The sequence below is a fragment of the Homalodisca vitripennis genome, chromosome 4, assembly GCF_021130785.1.
Source record: "Homalodisca vitripennis isolate AUS2020 chromosome 4, UT_GWSS_2.1, whole genome shotgun sequence".
Lineage (NCBI taxonomy): Eukaryota > Metazoa > Arthropoda > Insecta > Hemiptera > Cicadellidae > Homalodisca > Homalodisca vitripennis.
The window spans coordinates 20,512,915-20,540,080 of NC_060210.1; the positions used below are offsets into that span (position 1 = coordinate 20,512,915).

The following is a 27,166-nucleotide window of genomic DNA, read 5'->3' on the forward strand; positions in this document are numbered from 1 at the left end:
TATGCAAGTCAGTAAACATACTAAGAGTTCAGAATGAAAAATAATTGGAAGATAAATACAAACATCATTAACGTTGTGGTTCTAAAGACATCATCATTTGCTGTAAGTGGGAATGGGTAAATACAAAAGTTGAGCTTTTGTAATTAAGTCAAATTCACCTGTAATAGTTCACATTTCAATTTTATCTACTGATTTGCAAAACAAATTTAACTATCTATTTTTCTTGATTTATTTTGAAGATTACTCAAAATATATATTAATCTTAATAGTTAATTTGAAATTTAAGAGTGTAATGTTAAAATAAAAATGTCAATTCGAAACTTATTTCCTAATCAAATTACAATTTAAGATCATCACACCGTTTTTAAATAGTTATTTCTAAAGGTCACATATCAACTCAGACTAATTGTAAATACTTTAACATGTTGTTCACAAATTGCTACAAAGGCAGACTTTTATAAATATTTCCATTGTTTAAGTAACGACGGATGGAGTTTAAATTATAATACGACATATTATACAATGTTTGAAGAGCAACATTTCTTAATAAATTCTATTACATAGCATTGCTTTCGTATTAAAAACAACAAATGATATCAAAACTTTTATTTTATCATAAAAGTTAGCAAAATGATAACGATTTATATCTATGTGTGTTATAACTCGTAAAGTTGCCCCGGCGCCACTGCAACGTACCCAGCGGCTACATTACAGCGCTCGACAGAAAACACGGCACAACTAACTCTATGATGCGACCAGCCCAATATGCTTGGCACTAAAAAAATTAAGTTGTTGCAAAAAGGCAAAAACAGCTGTATATATTTATAAGTATGAAACTGTAAGGAAATATTATTTTGGGGCAGAACTAATGTATTTCGAAAGTACAAAAGTAAATATAGTAAATAATGGACATATTGTGTTAATTTTTGAAAGATTTTTCATATTGTACGTTTTTCACAAAATATTTCTATATTAGATTGTTTTACTTCAATATTTTGACCTTTATTCAGGTAAGAATAAACATTTACAACATGCATTATAAATCAACGCAAAGCATAAATTGCTTGTTATTAGACAAAATATAGTTTTGCAAAAATGTTTTTGAATTTGTACCAAACTTTATATTTTTTGCAGTTTAACATTTATTTATTAATTTTTTTGTTAAGACTTAAAAATTTGCATTTAGCTAATAGAACTTACATTTGGGATTACCACAATATAACTGTGGGGCATGTAAAGCAATAACTTATATTGACCCATTAAAAATCCATTGGATTTTTTTGTAAATTTGCTACTTTTTTGTACTTATTGTCAATATCTTATATATTTTGACACAGTTATATTTCCTTATTGGGTGGTACAGTCTACACATTTTACTACTTAGGTTTTTTTCAAAAAAAGTTTGGTCCACATCAGTTAACTCGATATTTGTGGTTTTGCACTAAAATTGCTCAGTGACAACAATTTTAGCATGATACTTTTATTTTATGAGTGTTAATACATTTCCCAGTTTAATACTCAAATTCTGCATAGATTGGCAAATAATATATATGGTAAGTGTACATTTGCATCAATCATGCACATTTTATAACAGTTTAGGAAAACAAAATCAATCAAAGCAAATCGGCCAAAATGGGCTTTCCAGTACAGAAGTTACCATATGACCAGTTGGAGGGTCAAGTAGGCGTGTGAGCGTTTTACTAATGGGCAATTATTTATGATATTTATTTAATTTGTAATTTTGTTTGTTTTCCAATATGTTTAGTTACTTATATTACAGTTTAGTTTTATATTTATATATATATATAAAATAGCCTTATTTAATTAAAATTAAATTAAATAATTTAATTGAATTAATTGAAATTGAATAAGGCTATTGCCATTTATACAATTTAATGTAAATAAAAGTAGTTTGACAGGTATTTGGTCTTCCGATCATATGTTAGTTTGCTTATTTAAACGCATACGTGACAGATACGGCCAAATACAAAATAATTGAATCGGAAAAAGTGAGTGCTCTGTGGTGTAATGGTAGCACATTCACCCGGCAAGTGAGAGATCCGGGTTCGACTCCCGGCGGAGCAAGTACTTTTTGTGATTCAATGTTTATTGAAATTATATATATAAAATAATGGTTTTATGTATAGAAATTATAATGAACATCTCATCATTTTAGTGTATGTATGTATTGGAGACTGTTACCGATGGTACACTGGGTGATGATTATACATAATCACCATTAAGATGTACAATTATGGTGATGACTAATAGTGGTTTTAAAAAATTGGTGAACCAGTGATTATTAATGACTGTGAAGGATTGGAAGCACATTGTGACAAACAAAACAAAATAAAAAACAGTTACTTCAAACCTCTTAAACATCAGTTGTTTGTTCTGTAAATCTCTCTGTAGATCTCCCAGAAAAAAAAAAAAAAAAAAAAAAACATATATGTAAGAGAGTAGTACACGGAGGGCTACATCAGGTGTATATATATTTCAATTTATTTACATTGAAGTTTTATATTTGCAAATTTCTTGTGAAGCATAATGTGAACAAAACACTTGACTGTTATTATGTTACAGAGAATATGTATTTAAAAAAAGAAAAACACGTTATTTTTAATTCTTAAAAAATAACAGAAATTAAGTAAATTTTCTAAAACAAGTATATTTTTGTATCAATTCTTAGTTCCAGTATTAAATACAAGAACTAATACAAATATATACTTATGTTTTAGAAAGTGTACCTAATTTTTATCGCTTTAACAGAAATTCACAAAATGTGAGCAAGATGCCTTATGATGTGTACTTATACGCAAACAAGGAGTGTATGTAATGACATGTCAATACCTTTTAGATTAATATCTTAACCTCTACATGCACTTGGTTCATGAATTATGAATTGATAATATAAACCATTATTTAAAGTTGACAGACTTTTATTACAAGACATATACAATTTAAAATATCTTCATGGAAAAACAAAAAACTTCTAGTTAACAAATTTAAGGTAAGTCTACAATACAACAATGTTTCATTCTTGTGACATTTATCACTGAGTGGTGAAGACGACATCATTAGAAATCTAAAGTGCTGGAAACTCGTCTGGCATTGTGGTGAACTCATTGCAAAGTGGACATACACTCTTCCTCTTCAGCCAATCACGAATACACTGAAAACAAAAAAGGATCTAGTTAAACTCAAGGTAAGTCTACAATTCAACATTGTTTCATTGTTGTGACATCTATCACTGAGTGGTGAACTCGTTGCAAAGTGGACATACACTCTTCCTCTTAAGCCATTCACGAACTGAAAAGAAAAACGTATCTAGTTAACAAACTTAAGGTAAGTCTACAATTCAACATTGTTTCATTGTTGTGACATCTATCACTGAGTGGTGAACTCGTTGCAAAGTGGACATACACTCTTCCTCTTAAGCCATTCACGAACTGAAAAGAAAAACGTATCTAGTTAACAAACTTAAGGTAAGTCTACAATTCAACATTGTTTCATTGTTGTGACATCTATCACTGAGTGGTGAACTCGTTGCAAAGTGGACATACACTCTTCCTCTTAAGCCATTCACGAACTGAAAAGAAAAACGTATCTAGTTAACAAACTTAAGGTAAGTCTACAATTCAACATTGTTTCATTGTTGTGACATCTATCACTGAGTGGTGAACTCGTTGCAAAGTGGACATACACTCTTCCTCTTAAGCCATTCACGAACTGAAAAGAAAAACGTATCTAGTTAACAAACTACAATTAAATCTACAATTCAACATTATTTCATTTTTTAACCCTTTGTAATTGGCATTAAATTCTTACGATTGGTCTCTCATATCGTCTGGCCACGGTGGCCATGGCTGTTCTCTACCTCAGGTCGGTCAGGTCGTTGATTTATCATGGGCCAAACCTAGTTGCCCTCGCCGTTACACTGTTCAGCTCGTCAGGCCACTATATGCACAGAAATAAAATTTAATCCTTACCCATTTGTGACTGGAGAGTGCTGCAATCTCTCGGCCAATTAAGCAATTAAATTAACATTTTTCTATTTGCAGCTCATCATAAAAAGTACCGTTCAGGATATGGAACACCGTTTGAAGCTCAAAATATGGAAATGAGTTTATATTCTGTTGATACTAGACACCTAATTGGGACGGATTATATTTTTATTCTGCAAATAAAAATACTTTTAAAACAGATCAACCCTTAAGTTAAATATTACTTGATTTGTTTAAAAGCACTATGTCATCGTTGTGGATACGTTTAATGATCGACAATCGGCTAGAAAGTAACAGCTGCCATTTCATATATGGTCCGTGATACGTATGCGCCTATAGACGTGGTAATTTTATTCAGCTCCTAAATCCTGTGTGTGTTGGTTAACAGTTTTCGTTTGGTTTGAAGGAAACTGTTGTTATTCTATATTCTAAAGGTGTTTTAGTTTGTTTTACTGAGTTGTAGTGTAATTGTTTGTTGTAATGGCTAATCCAGACGATACAAATTTTGATGAATTTGTAAGTAATATTATGAATACATCATTCTAGACTGCGATCGATTTTGATACAGTGGACGAAAATATAACCAAAGTGAAAGTAATTAGGACATGTATGTTAATGATGATCTGATTTATAAAAAAAAAAACATAATTCTGAGTGTTTAATTTTTATAATTTTACTAACAACAACATAGTTTGGGTGTATTTTATATACAATATTTTGTAAACAAAACAATTTTACTATACAACTCCAGTTCATTTATTGTAAATAAATAAGGGTTTATAAATACAATGTATCAGTTTTCCCTTTACAGGCTATAGTATGAATTTCACATTTTTATATACAAATATTTATGAAAATATTTACAGAATTTATTTATTTTTATATACTTGTTATGAAAAACTTCAGTTACAATTTACTCATTATAAACAACCTATACACTGTGGTCCGGGAGGAAAGGAAAACATTTTAACATGTGATTGTAGACCTAAAAATGAGACAAAAAGTTTATATAAACATATGTTTGGACATGCTTTGTTAACAAGATAAGGCTATCAAAAGATTTCACACAGATTTCCACTTTGAGGATTAAATGAAACCATTAGAATGGTAATAAAGACAGACATTTGATCATTTTATAAGAAATTTGACCTAAAAAAATGGAATAAACTAGCTCTCAGAACTGTAATTCCTTAGTTTATAAAATAACTAGATAAAAAAAAACTGTCAAAAACCCGTTTTTACAGGTGCTATAATTTCATTAAATGGCTAACAAACGTATAACATCCATGAACAAAAATCGTAGAGAATTTAATTCTTAGAAGATAAAGATAAAGTCAATACCAAGTAAATTATAAATTGATCAATCCAAATTTAATGAAACTTGTATTACCCTCCAAAAAAGTAACAATACAGTATTATCCTTTTGGAAAAAACGAAGCTATGAACTTACTTAAAGCTACTTCAAAGAAATTCAGGGTAATGAAAATATTTTGAGTAATAGAAATGGTAGCTTACAAAATGACCCTCCGGAATATATTCTGTATGAACATATATTTATAGAGAATCTATTTATGTACAACTACACAAAGTATGACATAGATAAAATAAAATAAGCGATCGTCTATCTACCGCAGAGTAGCAAACATCTGTGCATAGAACCAGCAAACACGCAGGCACTGAAAAATACAGACAGAAAAGGTGAACTTCAATTAAAATACTCTTTATAAATCACGTTATTTTGTTACTATATGTTTCTAAAATAGTTTTTAAACACAAAAACACTTTTTAACAATCAGTATTTTACATACTGCCGATCAGTTGCTGTCCAGGAATAGACGCATCAGACTCGTGAAGATGGGTGAAAATGATTATAGAAATACAAATTATAGTGAAAGTATTATTTGTTAAACTACAGTAATTTGTTAATTTGGTTAAAATTTGTTAATACAGAGAGTAAAAGATGTGTTGGCAATCGGTAATTTGTGTACTGCCCATCAGCTGTCGTCCACAAATACTTATTTGGAGCTTCGAAATTCAGCTCCCACACACACATCAATAGTTGAAAATGTAACGTAATTTATATATGTTAGACTATTTGGTTTGAACAGTTCAAATACTGTCCGACCGCTTGTGGGGGGAAAACATGTGGGGGAAGTTGTTCAGAGGAACAGTTGCTCAGAAAACTTATGGGATTTCTAACAGCCATCATCCAGCCAATGCCACTGTGATGACGAAAACTGATGTGTGGGAAGTTGTTCAGAGGAACAGTTGCTCGGAAAACTTATGGGATTTCTAACAGCCATCATCCAGCCAATGCCACTGTGATGACGAAAACTGATGTGTGGGAAATTTGGCCAGCTGGCTGTCTGCAGACTGATGACAATATTAAGCTGTGTTTTGACTTACAAGTAAAATTGCAAGAGAATTGGTTCAACAACTGTCGCAAGTACTTGCGTGGGTGTGTATCGCTGGTTGTTGCAGGAGTCAATACGAAGTCTGTTCACATACGAAAGTGTCTTGGCAATGTTTATAACGGCCGACACTTCTCTCCAGTTCTTGCAAACAACCATCTAACACCGGTCGTGAGAACTCTTGCGCTCGTTTAAACTAGCAATTATTACTGTCTGACATAAAACTTGGAACAACTTTTTGACCATATAAACGCAGCTAGTTCAGTTGAGGTTCGGATGTAAAGTAAAGATGTCTTATTTTACCAGGCGAAGTCAGAAGCCCTCTCTAACACTTAACCTGGGGACCAACGGCTTAAAGGACGTGAATATGATATCAAAAAGTAACATCACTTGTTTTATTTAACCTGTTTAAAGACCACCCAGAACAACCTACAGGAAAGTGTGTGTGGCGAGCAATCATTCATAGACCAATTACTTGAATGATCGCGAGGTCTCGCTCGCGATACAAGTGGTAAGATACAAAACTGGCTGTGTCATATCTGAATGACTGTGCCACTGATCCGCTACCAATTCCAGACATTACAGTTTTCTCCTGCCGCTCAGCCCTCAGCTCATTCTGTCATTACTGTCTGCTTTACTTGTAGCAAATGCACTATTTATTCTCCAAAACATTTGTTGAAAAACCAACTGACATTATGGTGTACTCAAAAAGCTGGATGTCATCTCTTATCAAACCGTCAGGCAGATGATAATATTCACTAAACCGAACTCTAAGCCTGTTATAGGAACTGAAAACTCTACATTTTAGACCTGTGCAATGTATCTAAAAAACGTCTTTATCAAAATGCTGTGTTCACTCCAGAATGAGAGTTGGACAACTTCGTTCAGAGATCCATTTCAGTAACTGAACAGCACTTAAACACCGTTAGTACTATGGCTACAACTACCGAGCATTTGTATAGTGGCCGAGGTCTGAGGCGATCGGTGGGCCGACTTCAATTGTTCTATGGATCGTTACATGTTTGGGAGGTAAAACTAACCAAGATAAACTCCACTACACTAGTGGAGGCAACTGGTGTCAGATGGGGATCGCGAACATACGAGGATTGGTGATTTTTCTCAACCTCTGATCTCATAACTTGGACAGCCAAGACACGTGGCAGGTCCGCGGTGTGTGCTGTAGTCGATTGCGCATCTTCCCCGCTACAACATTTGTCATTGCCGAGTCCAAACAGTTAGTTTGTGCTGACCTGCAGTTGCATAAACATGGCCGCTTCTGTTGATTCTCCTGCCAAATGTAAACTGAGGAGTGTTATTTGTTTCCCTGCATTAAGAAGGGAACGGTGCAGCAGAAATCTGTCGGAAAATGTACCGTGTTTACGGAGAAAACATGAGTGTATGTGAATCGTGTCAAAAGTTTAAAGATGGCCGAATGTCAAATTTAAGGATCAATCCAAGAAATGTCAAAACCAAAGCTATTTGGCAATATTTGTAGAAATCTCTCAACAAGTCCATGGCAAGATGCGGGATCGACTACTGCGGACCTGCCACATCATCTGTCATGGCATGAGATCCGAGAAGGAAAGAAAAAAAAAACGGCCTTTGAATGTTGATCTTCATTCAATTTCACGAACTACACAACAGGAAAGTTCTCGGTTTTTCCCCTGTCCATTAAATTCCTGGTTTCCTGATACAAATCAATGGATCAATTTGGAAAATTTCCCCATCTACCTTAAACATAGTAATTGTCACTTGCTCACTTGAATGAAACTGAATTTTGTTGGGAAGACCTCATCCTCCTCTTCTTCCAATGAAATAGAAAAGCCTATTAACACTTAGCTATGTGATATTCTTTTACTTCAGAATTTATAAAAAAACAGTCCCAGATACACAACATTTATCAAACTTTGCAGAAATTGTATGGAAAACTATTACTTCACATACTTTTACATTGTTTATATAATATTAACTAATTTTTACCATGCTTTATATCTTTACTTTCCAAATATGCCCCGTAGTAAAACATATTCACTCAGTTCTACCATGAATTGAAATTTAATTCAAGGTAACATTTGAATTAGTACATTTTAACAAACTGTGGTAAGTGATTAATTTTTATAAATTAATAATACTTTGAATGTCTTCAATTTATACTGTTATTACCTATATTTAAGAACAATATATTATTAACTGTTGTTATTTGAGCAATCAGAATATAAAATAGTACGAGAGCCAAAGTTTGAGAATAAAAGTGCTACTTATGATAATTGATATGAGATTCAGACTCAGATTAAGAAATTCTTTATTCATAAAACAAATGCACAGAATGTACAATGAATAGAGTCACATCAAGAACATTATAGTTAATAAAAAATTATCAAATATTAACTAACATAAGCCCTAAAAACACGATTAACTGAATCTCTTCTCTTTAATTTTTTTATAATTCCAATAGCTTGCTTTTGTTTAACTAGAATTTTGTCTAAATTATGTGATGTGGTAGCTCAATAAATAGCTATAGCGTAAGCAATGTGAGAATTTATGAGAGCATAATAAACTGATTTTAGAGATTCTCACTGCAAACCTTAGCCAATCGTCTCAGTGCATATAAACCACTGGAAATGTTATTTAAAACATTGTCCACATATTCCATTCCAACTTAAGTTTTTATCTATAACCAATCCTAAAAATGTTGTGCTGCCATGCACAAGGGACTCGGGGACGAGGGGGCTGGACTCACCTTGGTATCAAACTCATGGTTGCAACCCAGTTTTGTTCTTTCTTTTCCCAAGACTTCAAAACAAATCACGCAATTCTCACATTGCAAGTCTTTCACGTTTATTGTGTCTTGATGCTTCACAGTACCCCAAGCGGACTCCGAAAACTTGACAAGACCCATTGTTGCTGAAACAACGTTCACATAATTTATACTGAATCGTCAATATGATCAGGCCTCGTCTATCTCATTTTACAACTCTCTTATTCACTTTTGATTTGCTTATTTAATTATTTATAATGGTTTTGATGCTTAACCTCCTTCTCTGATAGTAATACAAAATATAAGGTTGACTTGGTAAATTGCCAAATTTCATACATTACGAATTATTTATACAAGTTATTCTTTACTTGTCTAGTACTATTTTATTTGCAAATACTTTGTGTAATAGTTAACAAAACCATTTTGTAATAATTCGATCATTTCTTCATAATTTGACCCTCTTACAGAGTGCACATCTTCAATGAATTTTGAATGACTATATGTTCTTCTTTGTTTTTTTTATTCCAGTGTAAATAATATAGTTTTAAATATTTCAATTGTTTTATTAGTTAATTTAATGTCTTCTTTCTAATGTTTAATAGCGCTGTAAGTCAATTGATTTCTTTCAGCTTCTTTTAAATGTGCCTTGTTCATTCAAAGACAATGGTGAACTGTTCTGGTTATATTTTTAGGAAGTAAAAAATGTGACAATAAAATAAGAATTCACAGCTTTTTCTTTATTAACTAAACATTTCTGTGTTACTTTATTGTCTAGTGGTAAAATTTAAATAATTTCTTCATAAAGCTGGATGTAAGTACTTATTTTATTAATTGGCCTCTATTGTACTACTATCTTAGTTGCGTTATTTAATACAAGTTTCTACTTTCAGTATGTGTAGTAAAGGGAAAAGAGCATCAGAGGTACACAAATGTATATTGCAACATTACTTCTCTCTTGACAGGTTTTTTATGGTTTTACAATCTTCAGATATCTTGAATTTTTCACATATTATATAATTTTCTGGGTAGTATGCAAATAGATACGTTGCAGAGGGGTATATACAAACTCAACAAAAAAGGTGGATCTGATTTTTTAATTTATAATTTAAAAGTATTAATGAAACGATTTTAGTGAAATGAACATTATAATGTAAAAAAGTTTCAGTTTTTATATTGTTATTGGGTTGACCTTGAGATTGCAATTCTGCACAGGCGCGATTTGCATTTCTAATCTCAATATAAATCACTCATTTTAAATTTATATAAAAACAACCCAAACAGATCTTCTAATTATTCCATCATCCTCTAACCATCCTTGGAAACACAAATTAGCGCATTTCACTCAACGATAAACAGAATAAATATACCAACGAGTGATGAGAATAAAACTAAAGAAATCAGAATAATAAAATATCTAGCTGTCAAAAATGGATATCAACCCCATATTGTAAACAAAATGATTAAGAAAACAAGAAAAAGCAATAAAACCAACACAATACAATCTGATCTTAATAAAAAAGAAATTCAGAAATATATATGTGTATCTTTCAATACTAAATTACACAAAGTTCTTCGAAAAACCTTTCAACATTTTAAATTTTACATCAGTTACCAAACAAGAAATAATACATTTAAACTTATTAAAAACAAAGAGAACCAAAATGATGAAAAACTAGAATTATACAAACAATCTGGCGTATACAAAATTAACTGTAGAGTCTATGAAAACTATTATATCGGACAAACTGGCAGAAATTGTAATAAAAGATTAAAAGAACATATACAAGCTTTGAAAACAAATAACATGTCTACAATAAAATCAAATTTCACTGAACATTTATTAGAAACTGACCATAACTACACAAATGTTGAAAAAAACATAGAAATTTTAGATATCGAAAGGAAAGGAGAAAAATTAAACACAAAAGAAAAATTACATATCTATCTAAATTATAATAAAGATCCTCCTAAAAATTTAAATAGCAAAAAAATAAGACAAACCCAATTTTTGAAAAAAAAAAAAAAAAATACAGAATACTAATCAACACAACTGTGTCATATAAATTTAACATATGTTTAAATGGTCCACATGTGTATATTTAGTAGTTTATTATTTATTTAGAGGTTAATGTACACACTGATGATGGTTCAATACCAAAACACGTAAATGACAAAAAATAATTTAAAAAAGGGTTTTAGTTCACTATTCATTATACTAATATAAAGATAACCCTGTAATGTGGAGTTAATGACATAACAAAATACAGAAGAATTTTTTTGTAAGGCAGAAATGAATAATAGTATTATTACTAAATTTGTTAATGATAGTAAATGATGAGCAATATAGTGTTTTCACTTAATATAAATAGATAAATCTTTAAAGGGGGCCTTTATGAGTTGAACTCATTGCCAACTTCGTTTTGTTAAACGTGTATCTTATCTCCAGTAACATGTATTACAATCAACTCTGTACTTTACCTGACTTCCACCCTTGATTATGAATTCTTCTGAGAAAATATATCATCCCTATGGGATGCATGTGAACAGGTAGCGTACGCGGTGTTACATGGTTTGCGTACCTGCCACCAGAGTCACATCCATTGCATCTCCTAACAGCCACTCCCTCCCCTAACCACAAAATTCACGACCCTATAAGAAAGATGTTTGGGGTTTATCTGTGTTATTCGGAACTACTCGGCTCTGTCTACCTGCCCTGTCTACCTGCTCTGTCTACCTGCCCTGTCTACCTGCCCTGTCTACCTGCCCTTTCGCTACGAGCTGTTGCCTGTTTCAGGCCTCCAAAACAATATTCTGAGCAGCTTATGCAAAATTCTCGTGAATTGAAAAGCTCACTCAGTCGCCGAACGGCAATCCACAGTCTGCGTGTGTAAAGTGTAAGCCCAATTACGCAATATCACAATTATTACACTGTGGCCGCTGATGGATTAAGTACATTAAGTTGAACTCTTATGGATTTGGATTTATGGAATTAGTCAAAATGTTCTAAACTATTAATACATACAGAACAAATAACTGAAAGCAAATAAATAGAATTACGATCACTTTATATTTTAAACGTTAATTTTATAGAGTAGCCAAATTAAAACAGAATTCCTATTACACATTTACGTAGATTATAAATATGAAATATTACATTTTATTTATTACACTATACACCTAGACAATAATACATAAACCTAAAAAATAATATAGTAATCATATCCAATTACACTCAAGTTAAGTTAAATTCTTATTAGAAATATAAAGATACAGATTAAATATTAAATTACACATATAAAATGTTACACATCACATTAAGCATATAATTTTACAAATCACATTATACATTTGCATTGACAAAATCCAAAATCCATGTGTTTTCCACTAGCTACCACACGTCCTTTGATAACTCAAGAAGAGTTTTTAATAGTTTGGGATGAACTATTCCCTTGAGTACCAAGAGGCTGTGGCTGTTACACCCAGTCTTACATTTCATCCAAGAGTTGTGTTACTTGTGAACCCATCGTTTAGATTTAAGTATTAAACATTCTTTGATTCCGACTACATGAATATTAAAAAAAAATTGTTTTTCAAAAAAAGAGAGAACCAAGTTCACAAGCTGAAATGTTTCATCACTAGGACAAGTGAGACTCTCAGATCCTTGAACACACTCTCGGTTTCTTATGAGAGCTTCATTGGTGCAGTTTTCACACAGCTGCCTGGTAAGTTCACCAAGGCATTTAAAATTCTTATGGTTCACGTTTTAATGTGTGATTTGAAAGAAATAAAATCTTATTCCTGAAGTGTGCAAAATGACGTCAAGGGTTTGTTTCTAAATGATAAATTGTTTTTAACTCTTCGCACACTTCTAATAAATCCATTAACTTTTCTATAATACCAAGACAAGTAAAAGAATTTTATTCCTCTAAGTTCAAAGCTAATTTTTATTATAACTAAATTGTAAAAGCCAAAGAGTATAAAACAGGGCATTTTACTTAAAATTAGCATTTATTGATAAAAAAATCTATTTAGAAAACTGTTTATTTCAAATAAATTTTAATTTCATTGTAAAATGTAATTCAACTGATAAGTTACATAGTAGACACGCCCGCGAGCACGCTCGTGACAACCGAGAAAGCAGTAAGAGACGCAACAGATATTGTTGGTTATGGCTCTGTAGGAGATGCAGAACTGACAAGTAGGCTGTCAGAGTTAGACAAAGGGCGGTCCCGTTGAGTGAAGGTCGTTTATAAATATTTCCTCGGCAACCGCGATGAACACGGAACGTGCACCGGGCATTTAGAAGGCATGTGAACTAAAAACTCTCCAAGAGACATTATCTATAATATTGGATATAACTGTATTTGGCGTTTTGGTCAAAGTCTGCCATTCTAATATATTCGTCTATGGCGTGGGAAGGGTTAAGTTGAAGCAATTTTCAAAATTATTTTGGTTGTGTGGAATCGTATGTGCAGATAATAGTCTCTCATGTAAGTAATGACAGCTTTAAGGCCTGTAGAGCACCCATGCTCGTAATCAAGACAGGTAGACGGTCGGAGGATTGCTGCGAGCAGCTATGGTAAGTGTGCGTTGGTATGTTAACACCGCTCCACCGTTTAACAGTTCTAAGCTGCATGTGCTGCACTAGTTATTCGACACTCCACCTGGCCCTGCTAACAGCATGTGTTTCTAGCGTTAGCCTCTAGATGGCACATATATCGAGGGATACAACTTATAGCGTTGAAAAGGTTATCTTCTCAGAAGGATTCATAATCTAGACTTCCACTAACTTTATTTTATATAATAAGCTGCAATGTCACATATTGCATTGTTTATTACATTTTTGTATCAGTAAAAAATATAAATACACTTATTTTTACTCAATGTTGTTCAAATCTTGGGGAAACTTTGAAAGAGATTTCTTTTGGCTTAATGTCAAGCTTCTCAAGTCCAACAACCCACCTTAACACTCAAATTTCTCCTTGTAAACTTATGTTTTGTTTTTAAGTCAAACTTCAATAAGGGTGCAGATTGCAATAAAATGTGTTAGGCTGACACAGTGGAAACTAAGATTCCTCAGGCCTCCTTTTCAATCTATTCCACTCTGAGTAGTGGAAACTGTGCTATACAAAGTATGTGGAATTAGAAGACAACTACTTCCCAGTCATAGAATTTTGTTAAATGTCTTGTTTTCAACATGCAATTTAAACACATCAAAACAACTTATTCATTTTCTAAATACAGTACAACCCTGATAAGTCGGCCCCTGTTAACCCAGAAGTCCGGCTAACCCGGACCGATTTTCAATAAAAAAATAAAAAAATCAGACAAACATTTCAATAGTAAAAACGTAATATTTTTGAGTGGTATAGTATCCGTGAATCGATGTTGCATCAGTATTTGATGGGACTGTACGACAGTGAGTGTGTGACTCATGGCACACGGTGGTCGAGTGGCGATCATTGTCCCGGATTCTCGGAAACAATAACAGACGCTTATTTCCCCAAATCCTCTCCCACGCTACCGCCATGCGTGGCCCCTCAGTACCGTTCCTACCTCGCTCCGCTCGCTTTTGCCCGTGTTGTGTGTGTAGTGTACTGTATTGTTTGCTTCTGTTCTGCAATCGTGCTTCAGATAGTGTGCTTCATTTGTGTTATGTGTTTGTTTTTATCTACGCGATGGCAACAAAACGTAAAAATGTTGTAGTGACAATGGAAAAGAGACTAGAGGCATTAGGTAGGATTGATAAAGGCAAATCTTGGGCAATCGATGCAAAGCTAAGAAAGCTAAAAATGAGACTCTTGACGACGCTTTGTATGTTTGGTTTTGTGCGGAAAGGGAACGTGGTTTGCCAGTGTCTGGGCCTATCATTCAAGAAAAGGCAATCAAGCTGAATAAACAGTTGCCTGATTGTGAACCAAATTTTACTGCGAGTCAAGGATGGTTGGATAGGTGGAAAAAACGGCATGGTATTCGCCAACTATCTATCACAGGAGAAAGTCTATCTGGGGACAAAAGCACTGCTGATGACTATAAAAACAAGTTTTTGGATTTTGTTAAAGAAGAAAATTTAACGGCAGATCTAATATATAACGCCGATGAGATGGGTCTGTTTTACAGAATGTTGCAGAGCAAAACTTTGGCCTCAAAAACTGAAAAAGGCGCAAAGGGATACAAAAAAAGCAAAGACCGATTGACAATAATGGCCTGCAGCAATGCTTCGGGGAAGTATAAATTTCCTCTACTCTTAATAGGAAAAGCGAAAAATCCGCGAGTACTGAAAAACGTAAATCGGGATTCTCTACCAGTTGTCTACAAGTCTCAAAGAAGTGCATGGATGGACAGCAACACTTTTAAAAATTGGTTTTTTGATTGTTTTGTGCCAGGTGTGACGAAATATTTAAAAGATATTTCTGTGGGTTGCCAGTTAAAGCTGTCCTACTAATTGATAATGTTCCTTCACATCCGTCTGCAGATGTGCTGGTCATTGGGGACATTACCGTCAAGTTTTTGCCGCCTAATATAACAGCGCTATTACAGCCCATGGACCAGGGGGTTCTCGAGAAAATCAAGAAGGTTTACAGAAGACAGATGCTAAGCACAATCATTGACAATGAAGGAGAACACGGTGTAGTTGAGATTCTCAAAACATTTAATGTGAAAACTGTAATGTACATGATTGCAGAATCTTGGGAACAAGTGACTAGAATCAGCTTAATTAAATCTTGGAAAAAACTGTGGAAGGGTGTATGCGACTTGCCTGAAAATATAATTCAACCAGTGGGGAACTGTAATATGGAAAATGACTCTCCAGACAATGTCCAGCCCCAAGAACTTTTGGATACGTTCCAAAATATTGATGGCTGTTCTGAAGTCGATGAAAATGACATTACTCTGTGGTTAGGGGCAGACAATAACGGAGGCTATGAGCCACTTACTGACGAGGAAGTGATCGCGTCGTTTTTACCTGATGCTAATGAATCAGACGTTGAGGAGGCAGACGAGGACATTGAAGATCCAGTGATGAGTCATGGAGATGCAGTAACCAAACTAAACGAACTAATTGTTTATTTCGAGCGGCAGGCAGAAACATCGCCGGCTGAATTGCTCATGTTGAAGAGACTGCGGGATCGCACAGCACGCAAGCGGCAGACGACATTGGCACAACCAAAGCTGACTGAGTTTTTTTACCAGGAAATGAACAGTTATAAATGTACTGTAAGGATTAATAATAATTAAATGTGCATATGTTTGATGTTTTTACAATTATAATGGAGTTTATCTGTAAGTATACTGTATTTTATTAATTTTTACCTAATTCTCCGGCTAACCCGGATTGGCTGCAGTCCCAATTAATCCGACTTATCGAGGTTCCACTGTAATACTGGTTAGTTAACATTATCATATCTAGCAACTGAGCAAAAAACAAACACACTCTCTCATGCATACAATTATGGCGAGCATTTCCTGATTCTATTATTACTACTGGAGAACTTATGAACCCTTCTATCAATACCTTTAATTATTTTTAGTTATCGTCAGCAATTCAAGAACAATTACAGAATACCTGAAATAAACCAATAAACTAATTTTTTTACCACAAAAAAATCTGTGATTTTTCTAGCAACAATGCATTACTTTTGGTGGCTTCCCAGAGCCCATACTAAACTTCCTATCAATTACGCAGCCTGCTACTTACACAATGCATCAATGGAATTTGTCCAACAATATAAAACATAATGCTGAGAATTTAGAAATATCGAAATAAGAATTTAAAAACCTATTTATATAAAAATGTTTTAGAGCAATTTCCACAGGAAATAAAGCTAATTAAAGATACACTGACATTCAAAAAGTACTTGAACAAAAATTACTTGGTAACCCCCTTTATTCTGTCTAATGAGGTTTTTTTAATATCGAAGAGTGTTTAAAGAGTTTTATACATAACTAAATCGTACATCTAGTGAAACATTAAGTAGCATTTTATAATGGTATATGCTGCTAAAATACTTTGTACTGTTATAAATATTAATTATAATTTGATAGTTAAGCATTGCTCTTTACAGTCTACAATATGAATAAAGGATATTTAAACTTGATTGATATCTTCAAGACTGCTAACTAACTGTATCAACTTTTTGACTGATGTTTTAAACTCTGGAGAGATCATAAAACATGAAGATATGAAAAAGAATTCTATATGTCATGATTTCAATATGCAGAATTTTATCTGGAATCAAAGTATAATTGACTTTTTTTAAATAAGAAAAAGATTTTTGCAAATAAGTCTTTATTCAACTTACATGTTTTCTGAAAATGTCTCATGGTAAGCAACCTTTCGACTCTCGTCTCGATCTCATCAAAAGGTAGACCAGAGAGAGAGCCATTGTTTTTTTCTCGCACTTGTTTGACGATATCATCCAGTTCTTTCCTGCACAAAAGAAAATACATGTACAACAAGCTTGTTGAAACACATAAGCACATAAGTAGGAGGTCAGATTGTAACAAGGTCCAGGTTAAGAGAGAGTACAGGATTAAACCTCTTTAGAACTGAAACTGTCTTGTACTATACCATGTCTCAAAAGGCACTGCTTACTGAATTACCATATAGGTAAATAATTTATAAAACTGCCAATACCCAGCTGCGGGAGTTGCTCACTGAGATTGTAAGTCAACTACCTCGTTATTGATATTTGCTGCTTTTGCAAGACCGCTAATACTCAACTGTGGGAGTTGGTTACTGAGATTGTAAGTCAACTACCTCGTTATTGATATTTGCTGCTTTTGCAAGACCGCTAATACTCAACTGTGGGAGTTGGTTACTGAGATTGTAAGTCAACTACCTCGTTATTGATATTTGCTGCTTTTGCAAGACCGCTAATACTCAACTGTGGGAGTTGGTTACTGAGATTGTAAGTCAACTACCTCGTTATTGATATTTGCTGCTTTTGCAAGACCGCTAATACTCAACTGTGGGAGTTGGTTACTGAAATTGTAAGTCAACTACCTCGTTATTGATATTTGCCATTCTTAGAAGACCGCTAATACTCCAACTGTGGGAGTTGGTTACTGAGATTGTAAGTCAACTACCTCGTTATTGATATTTGCTGCTTTTGCAAGACCGCTAATACTCAACTGTGGGAGTTGGTTACTGAGATTGTAAGTCAACTACCTCGTTATTGATATTTGCTGCTTTTGCAAGACCGCTAATACTCAACTGTGGGAGTTGGTTACTGAGATTGTAAGTCAACTACCTCGTTATTGATATTTGCTGCTTTTGCAAGACCGCTAATACTAAACTGTGGGAGTAGGTCACTGAGATTGTAAGTCAACTACCTCGTTATTGATATTTGCTGCTTTTGCAAGACCGCTAATACTAAACTGTGGGAGTAGGTCACTGAGATTGTTAGTTGACTACCTGATTATTGATATTTGATATTCTAACAAGGTTTCTTTTTAAAGTATTTAAAACAAAAAAGTGTCTAAATTTAAACACACAATCAATAACATAATGTTGTCTTATAATGTATATGTTTTCATTACTGAGTTAGGGCTACCAGACATACATAATTATGACATTTGTAGCACAATATTTTACACTTGTACTCACTGAAAGTGTGGTATTCACTATATACAGAAAAATCCAAACCTGAACATTTTAAATAGCAACTAACATAGGTTTCTATAATTTTGAAATAATCAACTGATATAAATAATCTGTTTGGTTAAAAAAAACCAGCTGAATATAACAAACAATGTTATACAACACGAAACCACTCCAACGTGGTACTGGACATGACTTACATGAAACCACACTGAAGCACCCATACAAATAATATGTATAATCATATTACTTTTAACCTGTTGACGAGTGCGCACGGCATTTGCTGTGCCACTATGACGGTCCATACTGAGTGCCTCATTGACCAGTGACAGACTTTTAGGGAGTAAAATAAAAAAAACTTTTAAATGTTAATAATCTTGTTTACTACAGTTTAAATGTATAAAAATACATTGTAGATTGTTAAAAGCAATAATTTCGTTTTAAAACTTTACTAGTGTGTGATACTGCTCAAAACAAGGATATATACAAAGGGCGACCTCACATGTTGAACATTCATAGCGGGTTTCTATTTTTCTTTGTCCAGTTCGAGTGGTTTATTTGCACACATAGCACTGCCTGAGTAGTTTACGATTCTTTGTGTCATTCTGGGAGAGTGGCCTTATAAAATGGCGACCTTGGAGGCGTAGCGGGTCTTGTGTCCCACCTCCGATCGGGTGTGTCACGTTCTTTCCGTTGTTTCTTGCCGTGAAATGATTTTCTAATAGTTGTCGGATCAGATTTAGCCTAAAGTCCATTATATGCAATCTTACAGAAGGGTTTTTTCTTCTGGTATTCCTTGAACATGAAAAAAGAGTTCAAAACACAGATGTCCAGTAAATGGTAAAACACTTTAGTGTACCACTTGATGGTTTTTCTTGTCGTATCGTTAAATGGAAACAAATCGGGGCTTGAGTACCAATTATCCATGTATAATACAGGGTCTGTATAATAAGTAACCGGACTGAGCCTGCCCCGCTCCGTCAAAGCGTCTGCTAACCGGTATCTGGTGCTGTAGTGGTGGTGGGGGGTCTAGTGAAAGGGAACCGGGCTGCAGCAGTTGCCTCCAAGCGCTTGGAGAGTTAGTATCGAGCGAGAGCGGAGTGCATGTTCAGTTACCCCGTCGGAGTGAAAATGGAGAGTACGATCGAGCAACGTTTTAGCATTAAATTTTGGGTCAAACTCAAGAAAACGGCCACGGAAACTCTTCAAATGATTCAAGAGGCTTACGGTGAGGATGCTCTGTCCAGAACTCAGGTGTTTCAGTGGCACAAAAATTTCCGGGAGGGCCGCGATGACGTTCATGACAAACAGCGCGTCGGTCCTCCATCAATGAGTCACACGGACACAAATGTGCAAAAAGTGCGTGATGTGTTGAACAGTGATCGTCGTCTGAGCATTCGGGCTATCGCAGATGAGGTCGGAATTGATAAGATGACCGTTCAAAACATTATTAAGAACGATCTGGGCATGAGGAAGATCTGCGCGAAGCTGGTACCCAAACACCTGACTGATGAACAAAAGAAGCGTCGTGATGCTGTTGCTTCAGAAATCCTTGATCGACTGCAAACCGAACCAGAGTTTTTCAACCACGTTATTACAGGAGACGAGACGTGGGTTTTTGAATACGATCCTGAGACGAAGCGGCAGAGTTCGGAGTGGCACACACCGGCGTCACCACGACCGGAAAAAGCGCGCTTGAGCAAATCGAAGGTGAAGTCGATGCTCATTGATTTCTTTGACGTGAAAGGCATAGTTCACAAAGAGTTTGTGCCACCCGGTCAAACTGTAAACGGCCAGTACTACAGAGAGGTGCTCCGTCGACTAACCGCCCGGGTTCACCGAGTCCGTCTGGAGATTGCCGATTCGTGGATTCTCCATCACGACAATGCACCGTCGCACACCTGCCCGCTCGTCACCGAACAGTTGGCAAAACAGTCGAGGGCAACGTTGCCACAGCCTCCTTACAGCCCGGATATGGCACCACCGAACTTCTTTCTGTTCCCCAAGATCAAGAGACACCTTAAGGGGACGCGGTTCAGGACTCTGGAAAACGTTCAACGTGCTACGACGAGGGCTCTAGACAACACCGAGGTTGCCGACTTCCAGGGAGCGTTCAGGGATTGGAAAATACGGTATCAGCGTGTTATCGACTCCAATGGGGACTACTTTGAAGATTTCTAAAGAAAAATTTTACATATTTTGCCAATAAAAAATTTCCTGAAGTCAGTCCGGTTACTTATTATACAGACCCTGTACATGACTTTTACCCAGGTATGGTTGTATTAGAGTCCTAATTACCCTTGAAGACAACCCACTCTCATTTGTTTGATTAATATCAACATTAGTAAAATCTAACACCCACCATACCAGTTTCACAGTCACAGAGCACAAACAATTTTATCGCAAATCTCTTTCTTTTGTTGGGAAGGTATTGCCGGAAAGACAGTCTGCCCTTACACAACATTAAGCTTTCATCTACAACTAAATTTTGAAAGGGATTTAGTACAGATGAAAATCTCTTTCTCAATATTTCGATCAATGTCCGAATTTTATACAGCTTGTCACCACCCGTATTGTGACCGTTGTCGTCAAAATGGAGCATTCTCCTTAAATTTAGATATCTGTCCTGGGAAAATATTTTAGAGAAAATTGGTGTTTCTATGGTGGATCTGTAGACCAGTACTGTTTTAGACAATTTTTTTTCGTGTGAGGCATAAGCAGTGAAGGTGCAATAAAACAAAATAGTTCATCAGTTGTTGTGTCAACCTACTGGTTTAGCTCAGAAAACTGAGAACGGACATCAATAACAGATTCTTTGTAGAACTTATTAGTTTCTGTAGCAATATGATTCACCAGATCATAATAAAAAAATCCATAGAAAGTGTCAACCTCTTTCCATTCACTGCCTAAAATCTCATTTGAAATAATTCCTGATTTTGAAGAGTCAAATTGCAAATTTCAGGGCTGATATTCGCCATTATGCTCCAATTTACAAATAGGGCATGGCTGTGACTGGTCAGTTTGTAAAGGGCTCGCAGGAAGGCTATCATCGTTATGATTGTCAAATTGGCCTTGTGTACTTACGGTTAAGTTTGCAGTAGAAGGTGAAACGTTCTCAAATAAATCTGTAGCTTCATGGTCAGAGTTACTGTCAGTATACTCTTCATCCGACTCCAACACATCACCTTCACTTATGTCTCTATACAGTTCACATCTAATTTCATCACTTCTGTCAATAAATTCCATGATACAACTTTAGACGAACACAGTATTTACAAAAACAAGTAACATTTACTCTTACGAATAGCGCAATGGTGGTGATTGTACAGTAACCTATAACACGCAGGCTAAAAGCACGCCAAAGTTCTTAACCCGAATGAAAACGTAAAATAGTTTTAAAAGTTATCACCAGGTGAGAACTAGCAAGACTGTACAGCAACACTATTAGGAACAACTGAAAAGTTCCAAAAATCTCCGCTAGACGTCACAGTAAGTCAGTGAGAACGAACTGACAGTCATTAGTCTGCAACGGAAATACCATGCTCCCTCATATGGGACCAAACGGCAAATGCTGTGCGCACTCATTTGGGTATGTTTCATGGTACTCGTCAACAGGTTAAATAAAAGAATGAATAACACATGTCCAATTTTTTTTTCAATCTTACAGAAAATGCTGGAGATAGCAAGGCACTTTTGACTAATATGAAAAGAAAAAACTAGCTCAGCACTAAAATAGTTAATAACAACTTCCAACATGTTAGTTAATCTCCTGTATATATTTAAATATATCTAGTATAATAAAAATAACAAAAAAGATTAAAAACTATACTTACAGAGGTGTAGTTGGGAACTTCATTTGCAATTTGTCCAGCAATTTCTTTTTGTTTTTTGTCTTTACTTCTGGCCTAAAAACCACAATATTGATTAAAATAAGAACAAATATTAAAACAATTTGTTAGAAATATCTGATGTGGAACTAGCATAAGCATGAATCATCACAATGCAGCAGTGGAAAGATTATACCTAATAATAAGTAACAAAATACACAGAAGTTTCACCAATAATATTGACTTTGTCTTATCAGGTGAAAAAAGAAAGAGTGAGCCACAGTTAACATCAACTTTCCTATTTGTACGATGATTATTCTAAGAAAGCCTATAGTAGTGACGCAATATCAGTGTTTACTATTACTTATTACAATTTATTATTAGTGCTCCAGACTTCATACAATGGTTTATTCCAGTTCCTTAATATTTTGTATTAACCCTTTGTATCCAGATCATTTACATATTTTTTAATTTGTTTAAAATGTTACTAGGATTTCATTTAAAATACATTTAATTATTAAGAGTTACAAAAAGAAAAAATCTAGTTAAAATTGATAACCTAGTCATTAGGTTAAGTAAACAACAGGCTTGCAAGTCCACAAAATCTTGTGCTTTCCAATAAACAGCCTAAATTCATAACAAATCTCAACTTAATAAACTTTTCTATTATAGTTTTAGTTTGAATTATCTGAAACTATATTAATTGTTGTTCGTTGTTAAACTTAGTACAATAATAGAAGTTATTGCATGTTTCAATAATATTAATTATGTGTAAACTTAATTATTATTTTTTTAAACTTCATTTCTGATTGTTGATTCTATCATTTTTTTTAATTTCTGTTGGGAGAACTTTTTCTGATATTGTTACCTAACCTTAACAATTGAAGACAAAAGAATGCTTACTACAGTTTCATAGTAATTTAAATCAATGATAGATATAGAGAAAGATGAGAAAAAGGCAATTAACTTACCTTTAAAATTCAGATTTTTAAAGGTTTTTATATAATTGTTTATAAGTTTTAAACTGGTAAGATAGTTAAAGCCTGATTGGTATGTTTGGTTGCTTCTCAAGTGTAAAAACTACTACTTTTTCAGCTTGAAAGGAAGTGTTGCCTCACAAGCACAACAAGGAAGTCTACTTTTGTCCATAACACATGAAACAATATCCTCTAGCAAAAAAGTTGAGATCTTACAATCAATAATCATACATAGTGTTTACAAAGATGAATGAATGAATAAACAATGTTATTAGATGAAAAACACTTCCTGAAATCGGTAATCCTTCTAAAGATCTACATCTGTTTGTCTGTCCTTTGGTTAAGTATACTTATACTTTGTTTTTGAAATCTTCTGTAAAATTGTTTATACACAGAATCAAAAAGCATGAATAAAAGTGAAATCTGACTCACACTACAAATGGTGTAGTAAACGCAGGCTTCATTGCCCCTTTCTGTATTACGACTTTCCACTCAGATGGTCCCCCGTAGCAGTCCGACTCCGACAATTCTGGTTCCACACTGACAGGAGTGGCCGTCCTGACTTCTGGGACTACCTCTGTGCTCTCAGACTTGCCTTTCTTCTTCTTCTTCTTCTTAGACTTCTCAGGAGCAGGAGCAGACACGGGTGTTGGCGTTGACTCTCTCGATGAGCTGATCTTAGTCTTGGCTTCCGGCATCGGAGTAGTTTGATCCTACACAACAAAGATACAGGGTGTATTAGCCGTGATAAAATCGAAAAACAGACTTTATGCAAAGACACGTCCTTCCACTCCTACCGCTCGGAGCGAACTGAGACAGGGCGTGTTTGGAGGGGCAGAACTCCCACCACATTATCCGACTCGTACGAACGTGCAGCCATGGATAGTCGCGTCACAATATAACCATACTCATTGCTTTCACAATGCACCCTGTAAATATAGCTTTAAAATTAGTAACTGAGCACAGCTTAGTTAGGATGGGATCGGGTGGAAATGATTCTTTGTCCAAATACTGTCTGATAATAAAAAAGTATTCTAAGAATACTATTGTAAAAGGATAGCTATATTTCTTAAGAACCTAACTTCTACTTTAATTTGACAAATTAAAATATAGTAATTTGATGGATTATCATATGGACTTACAGAATATATGCTTTCAATCTACAAAAAACATTGACATAAATTTGTATTACTTTTTAAACATATTTTAATCTTAAAAGTTTTGAAAATTTTCAAACCATTCCTAGTTATGATTTTAAAATAATTAAAATATATACATAATATATTTTATGAAGGAAATATTTAGACAACTACAAAAATTGTGAATTAAACAAAAATAATTAACTGCTGACATTGCATAAAAAAACAGAAAATAAACACTGTAAGTTAAATATTATTTACAAAAGCACAACAGTTCCTTGATTATGTTATCTATCTATGGCTTTTCATAAACCAAATATATCAAAAATACGTTTAACGATAGATAATTTGCATACAATGACGCAGCAGACCCACGCAGAAAAATAAATATGGAACATTAACTGCAAGCAGAATATTATTTTCAAAACAGTAATTTGTTGAATTAGTTTACCTGGTTATGAGTTTTCAAACACGTTTACGCAATCAGTAATATGTGTAATACCAAGCAGTTGTCGCTCATGAATAAACACAGCAGATTAATGGCGTAGTTGCGCTAACATAAATATAGAAAATGCTAACTGTAAGGAAAATATTATTTACAAAAGTAAGATATCGTATTACGGGGTGAATAGGGACGGCGAGATGATTAGGGACAAAAACGGAAAAAGTTTTGTTTTATTTTGTTACATACATATTTTTTATCAAATAGTGGTAAACAAAGTGTCAATAGTTAAGCCATAACATGCCCTACGAAAACGTGTCTGAAAAAAACTTTGTTGACATTTATTACTCTATGTTTACAACTTCTGTGTTTTGTTGACTTTTTAGGAATTTGTCATAACCTCAAAAGTTTGTTGTGAGGTGAACCAAGTTGATGTTTCTATGAAACAAGAATAATCTAGCCTTTTTAAATACCTCAAGGTGAGTAAAATAACGTAATATAAGTAGAAATAGGATAATAATTTATTATGTTACAAATTATAAAACAAAAAAAAGCGTACTTCGAAGAAAAAAAGGGGTGAATGGGGACATTGTTTGTGGTCAAAGCCAAGTGATCTAACATAAAATAGTTTGTTGCGTAGGTTACCTTCAATGAAAGAAATTGCTTATTAGATGTTTTTATAATGATATTTATGCAGTCTTAAAGTATATTTTTAAGACTTAGTCTAATCTGTGTCGTTTGATTTCAGATGCCGAGGACTTATAAAAGAGATCCGAGGGCCAAACATCGACGCCCTGTTGATGAAGAAGCCATAAAACGAGCACTAGATGCCGTGGCAAAAGGCATGTCTATTAGAAAAGCTGAAGAGCAGTTTAAAATCTCAAAATCAGCGCTGCACCGATACGCAAAAAAAGCAAGAAGTGGACGAGAGTTGACTTTTAAAAAGAAAGGGGGACAGACCGCGTTGGACTCAAAGTTAGAGCAAGAAATCAGTGCTAGCCTATCTAAGTGTGGTGAATGGGGTTATCCTCTGAGTACATTTGATGTCCGGTGTTTTGTTAAGTATCATTTGGATAGAGAAGGGAAGAATGTATCAAAATTTAAAAATAACTTTCCTGGTGCAGACTGGGCTGATGGGTTTTTATCAAGACACAAGACCATTCTGTCCCAAAGAATGTGCCAAAACATTGAAAGAAGTAGAGCGAAATTATCTCCAAAAGTAATCAATGACTATTTTGATGAGTTGAAGGACATGGTTACAGATGTTCCTCCAGATATGATAATCAATTATGATGAGACTGCGTTGTCCGATGACCCAGGCCATCGCAAACTAATTTTTAAAAGGGGTTGTAAATACCCTGAGCGAGTTATGAACCAAAGTAAGAGCAATGTGTCTGTGATGTTTGCTGCCACTGCTTCTGGCAAAATGCTGGCTCCTTACATAATTTATAAAGCCACTAACTCGTACGATTTATGGTGCCAAGGTGGACCTCCAGGATGATTTTACAACCGCACCAAGTCAGGTTGGACTGACGGAAACACATTTTTAGATTGGTTTCAGAGAGTTGTCATCCCGTACTGTCGCAGATCAAATGGGAAAAAAGTTGTAATAGGTGACAACCTAAGTTCACATTTGTCACCGGTTGTTATTCGGCTTAGTGAAGAAAACAACATCCAGTTTGTTTTTCTGCCGGCTAATTCAACCCATTTGACGCAGCCCCTGGATATAGCCCTGTTCGGTCCCATGAAAAAATGCTGGCGTAATGTTATGGAAGAAGCAAAATTTCAGGAAAGGAATAGCAATGCCTTTGATACGAGATATTTTCCATCTCATGTGAGGAAAGCCCTACAAAAACTAGAGCCTAACTTACAGAAAGACATCATTGCAGGTTTTGACAAGGCAGAAATTTTTCCTCTTAACCGAAAACGTGTGTTGAACCGGCTGCCCCCTGAACTGTGTGAGGATGAAGATGTTGATGGCAGTCAGGCTAATAGCAGCACTAG

At 34.6% G+C, this 27,166-nt stretch overlaps 1 protein-coding gene across 5 annotated transcripts in view; it reads right to left on the reverse strand.

Annotated features, from left to right (window-relative positions):
- Window positions 1-2,921: 2,921 nt before the first annotated feature.
- Window positions 2,922-27,166, reverse strand: part of LOC124359021 — a 197,808-nt gene continuing 173,563 nt past the window's right edge. For 4 of the 5 annotated variants that reach the window (XM_046811367.1, XM_046811366.1, XM_046811365.1 and 1 more), the window contains 5 exons: window positions 24,014-24,294; window positions 22,611-22,682; window positions 17,477-17,604; window positions 9,156-9,319; window positions 2,922-3,172 (listed from right to left, as the gene is read on the reverse strand). In XM_046811367.1, coding sequence (XP_046667323.1) covers window positions 3,086-3,172; window positions 9,156-9,319; window positions 17,477-17,604; window positions 22,611-22,682; window positions 24,014-24,294 — 732 coding nt within the window. In that variant the 3' untranslated portion in view covers window positions 2,922-3,085. The remainder of the gene's footprint in view (window positions 3,173-9,155; window positions 9,320-17,476; window positions 17,605-22,610; window positions 22,683-24,013; window positions 24,295-27,166) is intronic. The other variant, XM_046811368.1, reaches the window with a different exon arrangement.